The sequence below is a fragment of the Coregonus lavaretus genome (assembly GCF_964263955.1).
Source record: "Coregonus lavaretus genome assembly, chromosome: 9".
Lineage (NCBI taxonomy): Eukaryota > Metazoa > Chordata > Actinopteri > Salmoniformes > Salmonidae > Coregonus > Coregonus lavaretus.
This window is the reverse complement of record NC_139996.1, coordinates 27543896-27562911: the sequence shown is the minus strand read 5'-3', so window position 1 is coordinate 27562911 and position 19016 is coordinate 27543896. Positions and strand designations below refer to the sequence as shown.

Here is a 19016-nt window from a genome sequence, read left to right as displayed (position 1 = left end):
TTGAAACTCTCGACCCGCTCCACTACAGCCCCATCGATGTTAATGGGGGCCTGTTCAGCCCGCCTTTTCCTGTAGTCCACGATCAGCTCCTTTGTCTTGCTCAAATTGAGGGAGAGGTTGTTGTCCTGGCACCACACTGCCAGGTCTCTGACCTCCTCCCTATAGGCTGTCTCATTGTTGTCGGTGATCAGGCCTACCACTGTTGTGTTGTCAGCAAACCTAATGATGGTGTTGGAGTCGTGTTTGGCCACGCAGTCATAGGTGAACAGGGAGTACAGGAAGGGACTAAGCACGCACCGCTGAGGGGCCCCAGTGTTGAGGATCAGCGTTGCAGATGTGTTGTTGCCTACCCTTACCACCTGGGGGCAGCCAGTCAGGAAGTCCAGGATCCAGTTGCAGAGGGAGGTGTTTAGTTCCAGGGTCCTTAGCTTAGTGATGAGCTTTGTGGGCACTATGGTGTTGAACGCTGAGCTGTAGTCAATGAACAGCATTCTCACTTAGGTGTTCCTTTTGTCCAGGTGGGAAAGGGCAGTGTGGATTGCGATTGAGATTGCGTTATCTGTGGATCTGTTGGGGCAGTATGCAAATTGGAGTGGGTCTAGGGTTTCCGGGATGATGGTGTTGATGTGAGCCATGACCAGCCTTTCAAAGCACTTCATGGATACCGACGTGAGTGCTATGGGGTGGTAGTCATTTAGGCAGGTTACCTTCGCTTTCTTGGGCACAGGGACTATGGTGGTCTGCTTGAAACATGTAGGTATTACATCCTGGTAATCCGTCTGGCCTTGTGAATGTTGACCTGTTTAAAGGTCTTGCTCACATCGGCTACGGAAAGCGTTATCACACAGTCGTCCGGAACAACTGGTGCTCTCATGCATGCTTCAGTGTTGCTTGCCTCGAAGCTAGTATAAAAGGCATTTCGCTCGTCTGATAGGCTCGCGTCACTGGACAACTCACGGCTGGGTTTCCCTTTGTAGTCTATAATAGTTTTCAAGCCCTGCCACATCTGACGAGCGTGTTTAGTAGGATTCAATCGTAATCCTGTATTGACGCTTTGCCTGGTTGATGGTTCGTCTGAGGGCGTAGCAGGATTCCTTTTAAGCGTCCGGATTAGTCTCCCGTTCCTTGAAAGCGGCAGCTCTAGCCTTTAGCTCGATGCGGATGTTGCCTGTAATCCATGGCTTATGGTTGGGATATGTACGTATGGTCAACGTGGAGACGACGTCGTCGATGCACTTATTGATGAAGCCGATGACTAAGGTGGTATACTCCTCAATGCCATTGGATGAATCCCGAAACATATTCCCGTCTGTGCTAGCAAAATAGTCCTGTAGCGTAGCATCCGAGTCATCTGACCACTTCCGTATTGAGCAAGTCACTGGTATTCCTGCTTTAGTTTTTGCTTGTAAGCAGGAATCAGGAGGATAGCATTATGGTCAGATTTGCCAAATGGAGGGCGAGAGAGAGCTTTGTATGCGTCTCTGTGTGTGGAGTAAAGGTGGTCTAGAGTTTTTTTTCCTCGGGTTGCACATGTGACATGCTGGTAGAAATGAGGTAAAACAAATTTAAGTTTGCCTGCATTAAAGTCCCCGGCCACTAGGAGCGCCGCTTCTGGATGAGCATTTTGTTGTTTGCTAATGGCCTTATACAGCTCGTTGAGTGCGGTCTTAGTGCCAGCATCGGTTTGTGGTGGTAAATAGACAGCTACGAATAATATAGATGAGAACTGGGTGCTTAGTTGTTGCAGTGGGTACTTCTGAAGTAAAACTGACAGCTTGGAGAATTAGATTAAACATCCATCGATCATTCTCTGAAGGGCTATTCAATAAAAAAGTGTTTCTGAATATGTTTTTGTGTTGTTTTAATGTCTTGTAGTGGTGGGAGTGAAACTGAACGTCTCTGCCTGGATGAACAGCTTCATGAACGCCACCATCAAAGTCAACGTAAGGGAAACACTTTTCCCCATAGTTAAGAAACTAGCACAGTGAGGGAAAAAAGTATTTGATCCCCTGCTGATTTTGTACGTTTGCCCACTGACAAAGACATGATCAGTCTATAATTTTAATGGTAGGTTTATTTGAACAGTGAGAGACAGAATAACAACAAAAAAATCCAGAAACACGCACGTCAAAAATGTTATAAATTGATTTGCATTTTAATGAGGGAAATAAGTATTTGACCCCTCTGCAAAACATGACTTAGTACTTGGTGGCAAAACCCTTGTTGGCAATCACAGAGGTCAGACGTTTCTTGTAGTTGGCCACCAGGTTTGCACACATCTCAGGAGGGATTTTGACTGGCTAGGCCACTCCAGGACCTTAATGTGCTTCTTCTTGAGCCACTCCTTTGTTGCCTTGGCCGTGTGTTTTGGGTCATTGTCATGCTGGAATACCCATCCACGACCTATTTTCAATGCCCTGGCTGAGGGAAGGAGGTTCTCACCCAAGATTTGACGGTACATGGCCCCATCCATCGTCCCTTTGATGCGATGAAGTTGTTCTGTCCCCTTAGCAGAAAAACACCCCCCAAAGCATAATGTTTCCACCTCCATGTTTGACAGTGGGGATGGTGTTCTTGGGGTCATAGGCAGCATTCCTCCTCCTCCAAACACGGCGAGTTGAGTTGATGCCAAAGAGCTCGATTTTGGTCTCATCTGACCACAACACTTTCACCCAGTTCTCCTCTGAATCATTCAGATGTTAATTGGCAAACTTCAGACGGGCCTGTATATGTGCTTACTTGAGCAGGAGGACCTTGCGGGCGCTGCAGGATTTCAGTCCTTCACGGCGTAGTGTATTACCAATTGTTTTCTTGGTGACAATGGTCCCAGCTGCCTTCAGATCATTGACAAGATCCTCCCGTGTAGTTCTGGGCTGATTCTTCACCGTTCTCATGACCATTGCAACTCCACGAGGTGAAATCTTGCATGGAGCCCCAGGCCGAGGCAGATTGACAGTTATTTTGTGTTTCTTCCATTTGCGAATAATCGCACTAACTGTTGTCACCTTCTCACCAAGCTGCTTGGCGATGGTCTTGTAGCCCATTCCAGCCTTGTGTAGGACTACAATCTTGTCCCTAACATCCTTGGAGAGCTCTTTGGTCTTGGCCATGGTGGAGAGTTTGGAATCTGATTGATTGATTACTTGTGTGGACTGTATAAAAGACACCTGGGAGCCAGAAATCTTTCTGATTGAGAGGGGGTCAAATACTTATTTCCCTCATTAAAATGCAAATCAATTTATAACATTTTTGACATGCGTTTTTCTGGATTTTTTTGTTGTTATTCTGTCTCTCACTGTTCAAATAAACCTACCATTCAAATTATAGACTGATCATTTCTTTTTTTTTTTTTTCTTTTTTTTTTTTTTTTTTTTCTTTCGGGGGGAAGGATCAGCTTGATATTGCAGATAGATTGTATCTTCTATCAATGTAATTGTCTGCATCACTTCCAATCCCCCATATTTTTTTTTTTTTTTTATATATATATATTCCCCTTTATTACTTTTCAACCCCACCATCCTTTCCCTACTTGGAGTAAATTAGTGAACAACAACGCCCAGGCCTCTACTTCCGGTCCATACTCACTATCTACACCTTATGGACAGAGTTAATTTTACAATAATTCTATATCTATATATATATATATATATATATACACACACATACACACACACATACATATATATATATATATATATATACATATATACATATATATACACATATATATATATATATATATACATATATACATACATATACATATACACATCTATTTATTTTTTTTCTCCTGAACTGACTGATCATTTCTTTGTCACTGGTCAAACGTACAAAATCAGCAGCAAATACTTTTTTCCCTCACTGTATTGTGTTTGCTCAACAAGTGACCCTGTGTTCTGATGTGTTTGCAGTGCAAGGATGAAATCTGTGGCTGTCTGAAGAATGATAAGGTACTATGGCCTATCTTACTTACGAAAAATATTTTGAAATGTTGATAATGTTCTATACTGACTGATTTTCTCTCTCTCTGCAGCACGTTGACTGTGTAATCCTGGATGATGGAGGCTTCCTGCTGATGTCCAATCAGGATGAGTATATCACTCAGGTGAGTCTCCATCAGCCAATCAGCTTGTTCTGTCACAGACATGTATGTTTGTCCTACCAGAGCAGGGTCAACATTCTGTCTGGCTATAGAACGGTTTCCCAGACCTAGATTAAGCCTTGTTCTGGACTAAAAACATGCTCAATGGAGAGGATTAGCCTTAATCTGTCTCCAGGAAACTGGCCCTTATAGAATCTGTTGAACTGATCTGGATGTGCTTTTAGCCAACTCCTCTGACTATCATGATAAGATATGATTTTATTGTATTTTATTGTCCTCTGCGTCTCTAACACTCATTAATACCAATGCCATATCATATTTGGCATGACAACAAACAAGTCTCTAAAGCACAGGTCTAAGAGAAAATGGCTCCATGGCATCTACAGTATGCTGCAGTTAGTAGAACATGCATCCATAGTCCTAAAGCCAAGACACTCCTGTTGGAATGAGTACTAAAAGGTGTTCATTGGTTTGGCTGGCCACCAGATCTCTTCTCCTGTTCCTCTCTCCTTCTGACCTGGATGACTCCAATCCATCACTCACTTACATAGGTCATATATACGCCTTATGACATGATTATGGCATAGTTCTGAGCCCCTTGTGTCCTGTTAGAGTTTGTTTGACACCTCCTGTAGCACAGAAGTATGCTTCTCCAGCAGAGTAAATAGTTACATTTAAGTCATTTAGCAGACGCTCTTATCCAGAGCGACTTACAGTTAGTGAATGCATACATGTTTTTTTTTTCATACTGGCCCCCCGTGGGAAACGAACCCACATCCCTGCCGGCCAAACCCTCCCCTACCTTGGACGACGCTGGACTAATTGTGCGCCGCCCTTGGGTCTCCCGGTCACGGCCGGCTACGACAGAGCCTGGACTCGAACCAGGATCTCTAGTGGCACAGCTAGCACTGCGATGCAGTGCCTTAGACCACTGCGCCACTCGGGAGTACAGTCTCTGGAACAGTATCAGAGAGAGCGAGAAAGGGAGAGGTTCCCACTCTGTTAAGCTAACCCCTATTAAAGAGAGAGTTCACCCCTGTATCAAAGTTGGACAGATGTTTTCATACATTTCATGTGGTCTAAAGTCATGCTGAATCTGCTTTATATATCCTACTGTACTCCTTAGGAGAATCCTGCAGGCCTCAATCCAAATGAATGGAATATCTTGGCTCTACTGAGTTACATTGGATTAGGTAGTGCCAATCCTCCACCATTCATTTTGGATCAAAGGCTTTCTAATGCATAGAGCAGGCATCCATTTTGTGTCTTTGGTTGTTGAATGCTTCTCTCGTGTCTGTGGGGTGTGTTGAGTACAACCTTGTCCCCAGTGTGTATAGATAAGTCAGTTCTTTATGAATAAATATGTAGGTGTGGTAGTTGAACGCAGCTCTCTCTGTTTGCTGTATACAGATTGGTCAGTTCTTCGGGGAGGTGGACCCAGTCGTGATGATCAGTCTGGTCAACACGTCTCTGTACTCCTTCAACAAGACTTACGACTACCAGTCAGTCTGCGACCCTGAGAGAGACAGCAAGGCTGCTGCAGGGCCACGATCTGTCTATGTGGTGAGACACACACAGCACACACACATATATAAATGCATTATTTTACTTTGGTTACCTCTTATGTTACATAAACAGTGCATTCGGAAAGTATTCAAACCCCTTGACTTTTTCCACATTTTGTTACGTTACAGCCTTATTCTAAAATTGATTAAATTGTTTTTCTCCCCCTCATCAATCTACACACAATACCCCATTATGACAAAGCAAAACCAGGATTCTATAAATGTTAGCACATTTATAAAAAAATAACCCGGAAATATCACATTTACATAAGTATTCAGACCCTTTACTCAGTACTTTACACAGCCTCGAATCCTCTTGGGTATGACGCTACACACTTGGCACACTTGTATTTGGGGAATTTCTCCCATTCTTCTTTTCAGATCCTCTCAAGCTCTGTCAGGTTGGATGGGGAGCATTGCTGCACAGCTGTTTTCAGGTCTCTCCAAAGATGTTCGATCGGGTTCAAGTCCGGGCTCTGGCTGGGCCACTCAAAAACATTCAGAGACTTGTCCCGAAGCCATTCCTGCGTTGTCTTGGCTGTGTGCTTAGGGTCGTTGCCCTGTTGGAAGGTGAACCTTTGCCAGAGTCTGAGGTCCTGAGCGCTCTGGAGCAGGTTTTCATCAAGGATCTCTCTGTACTTTGCTCCGTTCCATCTTTCCCTCGATCCTGACTAGTCTCCCAGTCCCTGCCGCTGAAAAACATTCCCACAGCATGATGATGCCACCACCATGCTTCACCGTAGGGATGTTGCCAGGTTTCCTCCAGACGTGACGCTTGGCATTTAGGCCAAATAGTTCAATCTTAGTTTCATCAGATCAGAGAATCTTGTTTCTCATGGTCTGAGAGTATTTAGGTGCCTTTAGGCAAACTCCAAGTGGGCTGTAATGTGCCTTTTAATGAGGAGTGGCTTCCGTCTGGCCACTCTACCATAAAGGCCTGATTGGTGGAGTGCTGCAGAGATGGTTGTCCTTCTGGAAGGTTCTCCCATCTCCACAGAAGAGCTCTGGAGCTCTGTCAGAGTGACCATCGGATTCTTGGTCACCTCCCCGACCAAGGCCCTTCTCCCCCGATTGCTCAGTTTGCCGGGCGGCCAGCTCTAGGAAGAGTCTTGGTGGTTCTACATTTCTTCCATTTAAGAATGATGGAGGCCACTGTGTTCTTGGGGACCTTCAATGCTGCAGAAATGTTTTGGTACCCTTCCCCAGATCTGTGCCTTGACACAATCCTGTCTCGGAGCTCTACGGACAATTCCTTCGACCTCATGGCTTGGTTTTTGCTCTGACATACACTGTCAACTGTGGGACCTTATATAGACAGGTGTGTGCCTTTCCAAATCATATCCAAACAATTGAATTTACCACAGGTGGACTCCAATCAAGTTGTAGAAACATTTCAAGGATGATCAATGGAAACAGGATGTACCTGAGCAAAATTTCGAGTCTCATAGTGAAGGGTCTGAATACTTATGAAATAAGGTTTTTTTCGTTTTTTATTTACATTTGCAAACATTTCTAAAAACCTGTTTTCGCTTTGTCATTATGGGGTATTGTGTGTAGATTGATGATGACATTTATTTTATTTAATCCATTTTAGAATAAGGCTGTAACGTAACAAAATGTGGAAAAGTCAAGGGGTCTGAAAACTTTCTGAAGGCACTGTATGTGTATATTTTGTCCATATGTTGTGAATTGTGCCCTCAAAGCTCCTCTCCTCTCTACTCTCCAGCCCACTGTAGCAGACATGCTGAGTATAGGCTGGTGGGCATCCACTGCTGCCTGGTGAGTTAATGGGCTGGTTACTGTAACTACTGTTTATATATGGTCTGCTGTTTAGACCAACAGTAATGTGTTTGTTTGTCACTGTAGGTCAATAATACAGCAGCTCTTTTACGGTCTCATATTCCCCAACTTCCTAGAGGCAGGTGAGTGTTAGGGTACAGTATATTGGATGTAATTATGTGATTCCACAACAGTGAATTTATAGTTATAAAGGTACAATATGTTTGTTGTCGCTAAAATGGCTGTTAATATAGAGTAAATATCATTGGGCTTTGGTGTAGTTATTTGGAGGAGTTGTAATCACAGATGTGTTTTGTTTACTTGTTTGTTGATTTGTGTTTTTGGTTGTATGGTGACAGTAGTGGATTTTCTCTCTCTCCCTCCCTCTTTCTCGCTCTCTTTCTTTCTAATTTTTTCTCCCTCCCTCTATCTCTCTCTCTTCCTTTCTAATTTTTTCTCTTTCTTTCTTTCTTTCTTTCTTTCTTTCTTTCTTTCTTTCTTTCTTTCTTTCTTTCTTTCTTTCTTTCTTTCTTTCTTTCTTTCTTTCTTTCTCTCTCTCTCTCTCTCTAGCGGACTCAGATGAGGACATGTCAGCTAACATGTTTAAGGAGAGCTGTATCACAGAGCAGACTCAGTACTTCTTCGACAACGAAGAGAGATCCTACTCAGGAGTCCTTGACTGTGGAAACTGCTCCAGGTGTGTGTTTGTGTGTGTGTGTGTGTGATATAAGGGAGATTCCCCTTCCTGTCTCCTTCCTGGATAGTTGTAGATCCAGAATGGGGTCAATTTCCTGCCCTCCTCTGTGTTTTCCAGCTCTTTCCAGGCAGCTGCTGTCAGCTGGGCTCTGATCAGACACACATTACATTGATCTTTCAGAAGCTGAACACACAGAGGGAAACAATGTTTACTGAGAGCCCTCTCCCAACCTTTTCCCATGTTTATGTGCTGCAACTCACACGTGGTGTGGGGGCTGAATGTGGGTAGAAATGCAGTAGGTATATGAGCCCCATGCGGCTGACGTTTTTCTCCTCAATATTAATGACTAAAGACATGTAAACTTTAACGAGCACCATAAAGAAAGAGCTATTCCACAGACGAGAGGAGAGGGTTGCTTCATGTGTGTGATTTAGTGTTGGCTGTTTGTTCTTCTGAACCACATATACACTACATGACCACAAGTATGTGGACACCTGCTCATCGAACATCTCCTTCCAAAATCATAGGCATTATTGTGGAGTTGGTCCCCCCTTTGCTGCTATAACAGCCTTCACTCTTCTGTGAAGGCTTTCCACTAGATGTTGGAACATTGCTGCGGGGACTTGCCACAACAGCATTAGTGAGGTCGGGCACTGATGTTGGGCGATTAGGCCTGGCTCGCAGTCGGCGTTCCAATTCATCCCAAAGGTATTTGATGGGGTTGAGGTCAGGGCTCTGTGCAGGCCAGTCAAGTTCTTCCACACCGATCTCTACAAACCATTTCTGTATGGACCTCGCTTTGTGCACAGGGGCATTGTCATGCTGAAACAGGAAAGGGCCTTCCCCAAACTGTTGTCGCAAAGGGGCTCTGTGCAGGCCAGTCAATTTCTTCCACACCAATCTCAACAAACCATTTCTGTATGGACCTCGCTTTGTCCATGGGGGGCATTGTCATGCTGAAACAGGAAAGGCCCTTCCCCAAACTGTTGCCACAAAGGGGCTCTGTGCAGGTCCGCAACCCACTTTGGGACGCGACCCATACTTTAAGAAAGGCTGGCCTAGAATGTCATTGTCTGCTGTAGTGTTAAGATTTCCCTTCACTGGAACTAAGGGGCCTAGCCCAAAGCATGAAGAACAGACCCAGACCATTATTCCTCCTCCACCAAGCTTTACAGTAGGCACTATGCATTCGGCAGGTAGCGTTCTCCTGGCATCCGCCAAACCCAGATTTGTCCATCGGACTGCCAGATGGTGAAGCATGATTCATTACTCTAGAGAATGTGTTTCCACTGCTCCAGAGTTCAATAGTGGCGAGCTTTACACAACTCCAGCCGACGCTTGGCATTGCATATGGTGATCTTAGGCTTGTGTGTGGCTGCTCGGCCATGGAAACCCATTTCATGAAGCTCCCGACGAACAGTTATTGTGCTGACGTTGCTTCCAGAGGCAGTTTGGAACTCGGTATTGAGTGTTGCATCCGAGGACAGACGATTTTTACGCGCTACACACTTCAGCACTCAGCGGTCCTGTTCTGTGAGCTTGTGTGGCCTACCATTTCGCGGCTGAGCCATTGTTGCTCCGAGACGTTTCCACTTCACAATAACAGCACTTACAGTTAACCGGGGCAGCTCTAGCAGGGCATACATTTGATGACCTGACTAGTTGAAAAGGTGGCATCCTATGACGGTACCATGTTAAAAGTCACTGAGCTCTTCAGTAAGGCCATTCTACTGCCAATGTTTGTCTATGGAGATTGCATGGCTGTGTGCTCTATTTTATACACCTGTCAGCAACGGGTGTGGCTGAAATAGCCGAATCCACTATTTTGATGGAGTGTCCACATACTTTTGTATATACAGTGGCTTGAGAAAGTATTCACCCCCTATGGCATTTTTCCTATTTTGTTGCCTTACAACCTGGAAGTAAAATTGATTTTTGGGGGGTTTGTATCATTTGATTTACACAACATGCCTACCACTTTGAAGATGCAAAATATTTTTTGGGGTGAAACAAACAAGAAAAAAGACAAAAAAACTGAAAACTTGAGCGTTCATAACTATTCACCCCCCCCCCCCCCCCCCCCCAAAGTCAATACTTTGTAGAGCCACCTTTTGCAGCAATTACAGCTGCAAGTATTTTGGGGTATGTGTCTATAAGCTTGGCACATCTAGCCACTGGGATTTGTCCCCATTCTTCAAGGCAAAACTGCTTCCTTCAAGTTGGATGGGTTCCGTTGGTGTACAGCAATCTTTAAGTCATACCACAGATTCTCAATTGGATTGAGGTCTGGGCTTTGTCTAGGCCATTCCAAGACATTTCAATGTTTCCCCTTAAACCATTCGAGTGTTGCTTTAGCAGTATGCTTAGGGTCATTGTCCTGCTGGGAGGTGAACCACCGTCCCAGTCTCAAATCTCTGGAAGACTGAAACCGGTTTTCCTCAAGAATTTCCCTGTATTTAGCGCAATCCATCATTCCTTCAATTCTGACCAGTTTCCCAGTCCCTGCCGATGAAAAACATCCCAACAGCATGATGCTGCCATCACCATGCTTCACTGTGGGGATGGTGTTCTCGGAGTGATGAGTGGTGTTGGGTTTGCGCCAGATATAGCGTTTTCCTTGATGGCCAAAAAGCTCAATTTTATTCTCATCTGACCAGAGTACCTTCTTCCATATGTTTGGGGAGTCCCACACATGGCTTTTGGCGAACACCAAACATGTTTGCTTATTTCTTTCCTTAAGCAATGGCTTTTTTCTGGCCACTCTTCCGTAAAGGCCAGCTCTGTGGAGTGTACGGCTTAAAGTGGTCCTATGGACAGATACTCCTATCTCCGCTGTGGAGCTTTGCAGCTCCTATCTTTGGTCTCTTTGTTGCCTCTCTGATTAATGCCCTCCTTGCCTGGTCCGTGAGTTTTGGTGGGCGGCCCTCTCTTGGCAGGTTTGTTGTGAAGCCATATTCTTTAAAAAAAATTATAATGGATTTAATGGTGCTCCGTGGGATGTTCAAAGTTTCAGATATTTTTTTATAACCCAACCCTAATCTGTACTTCTCCACAACTTTGTCCCTGACCTGTTTGGAGAGCTCCTTGGTCTTCCTGGTGCCGCTTGCTTGGTGGTGCCCCTTGCTTTGTGGTGTTGCAGACTCTGGGGCCTTTCAGAACAGGTGTATACAGTGGGGAGAACAAGTATTTGATACACTGACGATTTTGCAGGTTTTCCTACTTGCAAAGCATGTAGAGGTCTGTACATTTTATCATAGGTACACTTCAACTGTGAGAGACGGAATCTAAAACAAAAATCCAGAAAATCACATTGTATGATTTTTAAGTAATTAATTTGCATTTTATTGCATGACAGAAGTATTTGATACATCAGAAAAGCAGAACTTAATATTTGGTACAGAAACCTTTGTTTGCAATTACAGAGATCATACGTTTCCTGCAGGTCTTGACCAGGTTTGTACACACTGCAGCAGGGATTTTGGCCCACTGCTCCATACAGACCTTCTCCAGATCCTTCAGGTTTCGGGGCTGTCGCTGGGCAATACGGACTTTCAGCTCCCTCCAAAGATTTTCTATTGGGTTCAGGTCTGGAGACTGGCTAGGCCACTCCAGGACCTTGAGATGCTTCTTACGGAGCCACTCCTTAGTTGCCCTGGCTGTGTGTTTCGGGTCATTGTCATGCTGGAAACCCCAGCCACGACCCATCTTCAATGCTCTTACTGAGGGAAGGAGGTTGTTGGCCAAGATCTCGCAATACATGGCCCCATCCATCCTCCCCTCAATACGGTGCAGTCGTCCTGTCCCCTTTGCAGAAAAGCATCCCCAAAGAATGATGTTTCCACCTCCATGCTTCACGGTTGAGATGGTGTTCTTGGGGTTGTACTCATCCTTCTTCTTCCTCCAAACACGGCGAGTGGAGTTTAGACCAAAAAGCTATATTTTTGTCTCATCAGACCACATGACCTTCTCCCATTCCTCCTCTGGATCATGCAGATGGTCATTGGCAAACTTCAGACGGGCCTGGACATGCGCTGGCTTGAGTAGGGGGACCTTGCGTGCGCTGCAGGATTTTAATCCATGACGGCGTAGTGTGTTACTAATTGTTTTCTTTGAGACTGTGGTCCCAGCTCTCTTCAGGTCATTGACCAGGTCCTGCCATGTAGTTCTAGGCTGATCCCTCACCTTCCTCATGATCATTGATGCCCCACGAGGTGAGATCTTGCATGGAGCCCCAGACCGATGGTGATTGACCGTCATCTTGAACTTCTTCCATTTTCTAATAATTGCGCCAACAGTTGTTGCCTTCTCACCAAGCTGCTTGCCTATTGTCCTGTAGCCCATCCCAGCCTTGTGCAGGTCTACAATTATATCCCTGATGTCCTTACACAGCTCTCTAGTCTTGGCCATTGTGGAGAGGTTGGAGTCTGTTTGATTGAGTATGTGGACAGGTGTCTTTTATACAGGTAACGAGTTCAAACAGGTGCAGTTAATACAGGTAATGAGTGGAGAACAGGAGGGCTTCTTAAAGAAAAACCAACAGGTCTGTGAGAACCGGAATTCTTACTGGTTGGTAGGTGATCAAATACTTATGTCATGCAATAAAATGCAAATTAATTACTTAAAAATCATAGAATGTGATTTTCTGGATTTTTGTTTTAGATTCCGTCTCTCACAGTTGAAGTGTACCTATGATAAAAATGACAGACCTCTACATGCTTTGTAAGTAGGAAAACCTGCAAAATCGGCAGTGTATCAAATACTTGTTCTCCCCACTGTATATACTGAGATCATGTGACAGATCATGTGACACTTGGATTGCACACAGGTGGACTTTATTTAACTAATTATGTGACTTCTGAAGGTAATTGGTTGCACCAGATCTTATTTAGGGGCTTCATAGCAAAGGGGGTGAATACATATGCACGCACAACTTTTCCATAATTTATTTTTTAGAATTTTTTGAAACAAGTTATTTTTTTCATTTCACTTTACCAATTTGGACTATTTTGTGTATGTCCATTATATGAAATCCAAATAAAAATCCATTTAAATTACAGGTTGTAATGCAACAAAATAGGAAAAGCGCCAAGGGGGATAAATACTTTTGCAAGGCACTGTATAGTGTATATCACCACGGTAGCCCATATGTGTGATGCCGCGGGCGGCAGGAACAAGCAGCGTTTATGGTTTACTCTCATCTGAGGCAGATAAAGAGCATGTTGTGTGAAAGCTTTGTTAGTCTGTTGGGAGTGTTTTTCCATTTGTGTTTGGGTTGGAATATGGTGGAGCCTCTTCCATCTCTCTTGTAATAATAGTGAATTCCATTGAAAGAATAATATGACATTCCAATGGAAGGGAAGTGTTCTCTCATTTGTGAAGTGTTTACATGGTTAGCATTCCCCTCCTCTCCTCTCTCCTCTTCCTCTCCTCGCCTGTCCTCTCCTCTCCCACCTCTCTCTCCTCTCCTCTCCTCTCCTCTCATCCTTTCATGATGCATAATGCTGAGTAGCTTACTAACACATTGTGTGTGTGTGTGTTTCAGGATGTATCGAGCTGAGAAGCTGCCCAAAACTAACCTGGTGTTTCTGATCACTGATGCCAAGGCCACCTGTCTGTCTTGTGACCCCAGACCACTACGACAGGCTGAGCAACCCTGTATCCTTCGACACACACACACACACACACACACACACACACACACACACACACACACACACACACACCACATACAAACCTCTACATTAGACAATCCGTAACACAAGCTCAGCAGCGCTGTATCTCTCTACATGTTGTTACCATTATCAACATAATACCAAGCCTTTGTATTGAAACCACATGGTTATAGATAAGTAGTACACATCATCCATTTGCAGGACACATGGTAGTCCAATTGTATTAATTTAGTCAGTATTACTGCTGGAGTGAAAAACTCTAGTCATGTTTAGTCAAGTCTAAAGCTGTGTATGAATGGAACATCTGGAGCCCACATTGAATCACTGTAAAGTGTGTGTGTGTGTGTGTGTGTGTGTGTGTGTGTGTGTGTGTGTGTGTGTGTGTGTATACGAGACATATGTGTCTGGGGATTTAGCTTCCTGCTGGTGTAACAGTAAAAGTGTCATTGTCAGAGGTCAGAGAGGGGTCAAACCAGAGGCCTGTAGTTTATTACCGCTCAATATGCTGATAATGAGGACTAAACACACACACACAGCGAGATAAGCTATAAAATGTACACACTCCCACTATTGCAAACCATTTACAGTGGGGAAAAAAGTATTTAGTCAGCCACCAATTGTGCATGTTCTCCCACTTAAAAAGATGAGAGAGGCCTGTAATTTTCATCATAATTCATCAACTATGACAGACAAAATGAGATTTTATTTTTTCAGAAAATCACATTGTAGGATTTTTTATGAATTTATTTGCAAATTATGGTGGAAAATAAGTATTTGGTCAATAACAAAAGTTTCTCAATACTTTGTTATATACCCTTTGTTGGCAATGACACAGATCAAACGTTTTCTGTAAGTCTTCACAAGGTATTCACACACTGTTGCTGGTATTTTGGCCCATTCCTCCATGCAGATCTCCTCTAGAGTAGTGATGTTTTGGGGCTGTCGCTGGGCAACACGGACTTTCAACTCCCTCCAAAGATTTTCTATGGGGTTGAGATCTGGAGACTGGCTAGGCCACTCCAGGACCTTGAAATGCTTCTTAAGAAGCCACTCCTTCGTTGCCCGGGCGGTGTGTTTGGGATCATTGTCATGCTTAAAGACCCAGCCACGTTTCATCTTCAATGCCCTTGCTGATGGAAGGAGGTTTTCACTCAAAATCTCACGATACATGGCCCCATTCATTCTTTCCTTTACACAGATCAGTCGTCTTGGTCCCTTTGCAGAAAACCAGCCCCAAAGCATGATGTTTCCAACCCCATGCTTCACAGTAGGTATGGTGTTCTTTGGATGCAACTCAGCATTCTTTGTCCTCCAAACACGACGAGTTGAGTTTTTACCAAAAAGTTTTATTTTGGTTTCATCTGACCATATGACATTCTCCCAATCCTCTTCTGGATCATCCAAATGCACTTTAGCAAACTTCAGACGGGCCTGGACATGTACTGGCTTAAGCAGCGGGACACGTCTTCCACTGCAGGATATGAGTCCCTGGCGGCGTAGTGTGTTACTGATGGTAGGCTTTGTTACTTTGGTCCCAGCTCTCTGCAGGTCATTCACTAGGTCCCCCCGTGTGGTTCTGGGATTTTTGCTCACCCTTCTTGTGATCATTTTGACCCCACGGGGTGAGATCTTGCGTGGAGCCCCAGATCGAGGGAGATTATCAGTGGTCTTGTATGTCTTCCATTTCCTAATAATTGCTCCCACAGTTGATTTCTTCAAACCAAGCTGCTTACCTATTGCAGATTCAGTCTTCCCAGCCTGGTGCAGGTCTACAATTTTGTTTCTGGTGTCCTTTGACAGCTCTTTGGTCTTGGCCATAGTGAAGTTTGGAGTGTGACTGTTTGAGGTTGTGGACAGGTGTCTTTTATACTGATAACAAGTTCAAACAGGTGCCATTAATACAGGTAACGAGTGGAGGACAGAGGAGCCTCTTAAAGAAGAAGTTACAGGTCTGTGAGAGCCAGAAATCTTGCTTGTTTGTAGGTGACCAAATACTTATTTTCCACCATAATTTGCAAATAAATTCATTAAAAATCCTACAATGTGATTTCCTGGATTTTTTTCCCTCAATTTGTCTGTCATAGTTGACGTGTACCTATGATGAAAATTACAGGCCTCTCTCATCTTTTTAAGTGGGAGAACTTGCACAATTGGTGGCTGACTAAATACTTTTTTTCCCCACTGTATCAGCAAGAGAGTCTGTCCAATCACAGTGTCATGTTCAATCATGGTGATGATACAGTATGTCTTATGTAGTTGTTAATGGGTAATACTCTGCCACAGACAGGGTGATATGTCTGAGTTTGTAAGGGAGAGTGTTAAAGGTGTGAGATGTTAGAGATCTACAGTATGTTTGACCAAGATGTGTCAGTATTTAAGATCAGAGTGTGTGTATTGTACTTATAGTAGGTGTGAGTTTGTTAGTATTTCCTTAGTGTGTGTGCAGCCCAAGGTCCAGACCCCTGTGAGCTGGCTCAGAACCCCAGATACAGGAAAGGACCTGACGTGTGTTTCGACAACAACATAAACGTAAGTCACAAATACTTAATGTTTTGTATCTTTCTCTATCTCTCTATATCTGTCCCTCTATCTCTCTATCCTTCTCTCTATCTCTTGGTTTGAATGTTCTTCATTACCTGATTGCATGAATTAGTTTGTATCTATTTTACATATATATTTTGCTCTCAGGGATCTTTTTTGTTCAAACAAATGAACTGGTTGCTTGCATGACAGGTCTTCTCATGTTCATTCTCTCATCTTTCTGATATATTTCATTAAGTTATATTATCCTGCATTTTTGCAGCCTTTATACTGACTTTCATTAACTGGCACTAACTGTCATTTCGTATTTTAGCATGAAATCCTCATTCTCATCTTTTACATTTTTTCTTTCTCCTTGTCTCTTCTTCTATTTCCAATTTCCATCCTTCATTTTGCATCTCCATTGGCTGCTGCTCATGTCTGTCATGGTAGGACGAGCCCCTGTGTCCAATCAGCGGTGTCTCTGGTCTGAGTCCCATCCCCTTCCTCCTATTGCTGCAGGTGTTGATGCTGGGCCCAGGGTCAGTGTCCTTCAATCAAATCAAATCAAATCAAATTTTATTTGTCACATGCGGCGAATACACCTTACAGTGAAATGCTTACTTACAAGCCCTTAACCAACAATGCAGTTTTAAGAAAAATAAGTGTTAAGTAAAAAATAGATAACTAAAAAATAACAGTAGCAAGGCTATATACAGGGGGTACCGGTACAGAGTCAATGTGTGGGGGCACAGGTTAGTCGAGGTAATTGAGGTAATATGTACATGTAGGTAGAGTTAAATTGACTGAACTGAGACCTGTGTCACTCCATCACTCTTGATAGTCAGGCCTTACACACATCAACTACTAACTCAACTGAAACCTGCTGTGAGAGTGTGATTTGAAGGAGTCTGGCGCAGGAGGGTAAATCACCGAATACAGAGTTTATTCCTTAGTACGCAGTTACGCTGGATAGCGTCAACAGCACAGGGCGTCATACAGGCGCACTGGAATACAATACAGGCACACGGGGAGAAATAACCCCGGCAATACAAAGTACGGGTAGCTCAACCGAGCTACACTCATCTTCACATAAAACAATCACTCACAAGGACAAGGGGGCAGAGGGAACACTTATACACGGACTAATGAGGGGATATGAACCAGGTCTGTGTAATTGACAAGACAAGACAAATGGAATGATGATATATGGAGCGGCAGTGGCTAGTCAGCTGGTGACGACGAACGCCGAAACCTGCCCGAACAAGGAGGGGAGGCAGCCTCGGCAGAAGTCGTGACACCTGCTAATAATCAGCCCTTACACATAGCCACTACTAGCTATGTGGTATCAATGACTACCTGGCTTCTAGTACTTCCATCAAATACGTAAACACACTTGGATAATCCCAGAACAAAAGAAAGGCATCTACCACTTGATCATGTAATTCTACACCAGGTGAATAGTGTACTGTTGGGTAAAGTGGATGTGAATGGAATGTGATTGATGGTGAGAAGGCTGTTACTGTGAATGGAATGTGATTGATGGTGAGAAGGCTGTTACTGTGAATGGAATGTGATTGATGGTGAGAAGGCTGTTACTGTGAATGGAATGTGATTGATGGTGAGAAGGCTGTTACTGTGAATGTGACATCATCTCCTACTCTGAAAAATACTGACATCACTCATGTAAATATTTAACATACCCCACAGTATTTCCCTTGCCTATTCTGACACACAGTCTTTGTACTGCCCGTAATAGACCTGTCACACACACGCAGGCCGGTAGCGATGTTTAGGGTGGCCTGGGAATGTAAGGTACAGGTATTGTACAGCGGCAGTAGATACTCAGAGTGAAAGTAGGACAAAGCCCTCTCCCCCCAGCTGAACTATGGAAATTTCTCTGCAGTCTATATTCCCTCTAGTAAATAGAGGAAGCAACAGATGGGTTTCCTGCCTTTGACGATGTGCTGTACTGTACGACACACATACACACACGCACATACACACAAATATACACACACACACCAAGGCCAAGGGCATGCACAGATTTCCTGAACACTGACATCAAACAGGAGGAGGACACACACACATACACTGACATTTCTATAATATTGCACACTCCTGAACGCAGCCCGTTTAATCTGTTATTTGCAACATAATCTAGTTTGAATTATCTGATTGGCTGCCTGTCTGATTAACATTTGTTGTGTCCAACAGGAGGATGATTCTGACTGTGGGGGCGGGACCTCTCTAAGCCCCTCCCTCTGGCCCATGTTGGGGCTCCAACTACTGCTGATGTGGCTCCTCACTGGCCCCCGACACTCATGACCCCTACACAAACACACAAATACACACACACACACTCACATCTCACTCAGACAGTGTTTTACATTGGACTGTTTTCTGACGCTCCATCCTCTGAACGTAATCACTGATGTGTTAACTCACTGCCAGTATGGAAGAGGAGTCACTCTCCTGTTCTCCAATCATTCTCCAATGCCAAAGGGTGCTCTCTCATCGCTCACTTACCTTCTCCACCATGTTTCAATTGCCTGAGATATTCTATTCTAATCTATTCTATTCTATGGTGCAACAGTAAGAGCTAACCGAACCCTTTAATTCTGTATTGTCTATGTATTGGTTTGAATCTGAGGGAGGTTGAGTGGCTGTACTTTCATGCC

At 44.0% G+C, this 19016-nt stretch overlaps 1 protein-coding gene across 1 annotated transcript in view; it reads left to right on the top strand.

Moving 5' to 3' along the window:
- Nucleotides 1-18589, top strand: part of LOC311135495 (voltage-dependent calcium channel subunit alpha-2/delta-1-like) — a gene marked incomplete at both ends in the record, with an annotated part of 111145 nt that extends 92556 nt beyond the window's left edge. Inside the window, 11 exons of the mRNA XM_084169492.1 lie at nucleotides 1876-1943; nucleotides 3912-3950; nucleotides 4034-4105; nucleotides 5513-5665; nucleotides 7394-7446; nucleotides 7534-7589; nucleotides 8017-8143; nucleotides 13686-13798; nucleotides 16262-16344; nucleotides 16789-16877; nucleotides 18553-18589. Of these exons, the coding sequence (XP_084025618.1) occupies nucleotides 1876-1943; nucleotides 3912-3950; nucleotides 4034-4105; nucleotides 5513-5665; nucleotides 7394-7446; nucleotides 7534-7589; nucleotides 8017-8143; nucleotides 13686-13798; nucleotides 16262-16344; nucleotides 16789-16877; nucleotides 18553-18589 (890 nt within the window). The remainder of the gene's footprint in view (nucleotides 1-1875; nucleotides 1944-3911; nucleotides 3951-4033; nucleotides 4106-5512; nucleotides 5666-7393; nucleotides 7447-7533; nucleotides 7590-8016; nucleotides 8144-13685; nucleotides 13799-16261; nucleotides 16345-16788; nucleotides 16878-18552) is intronic.
- Nucleotides 18590-19016: the final 427 nt, after the last annotated feature.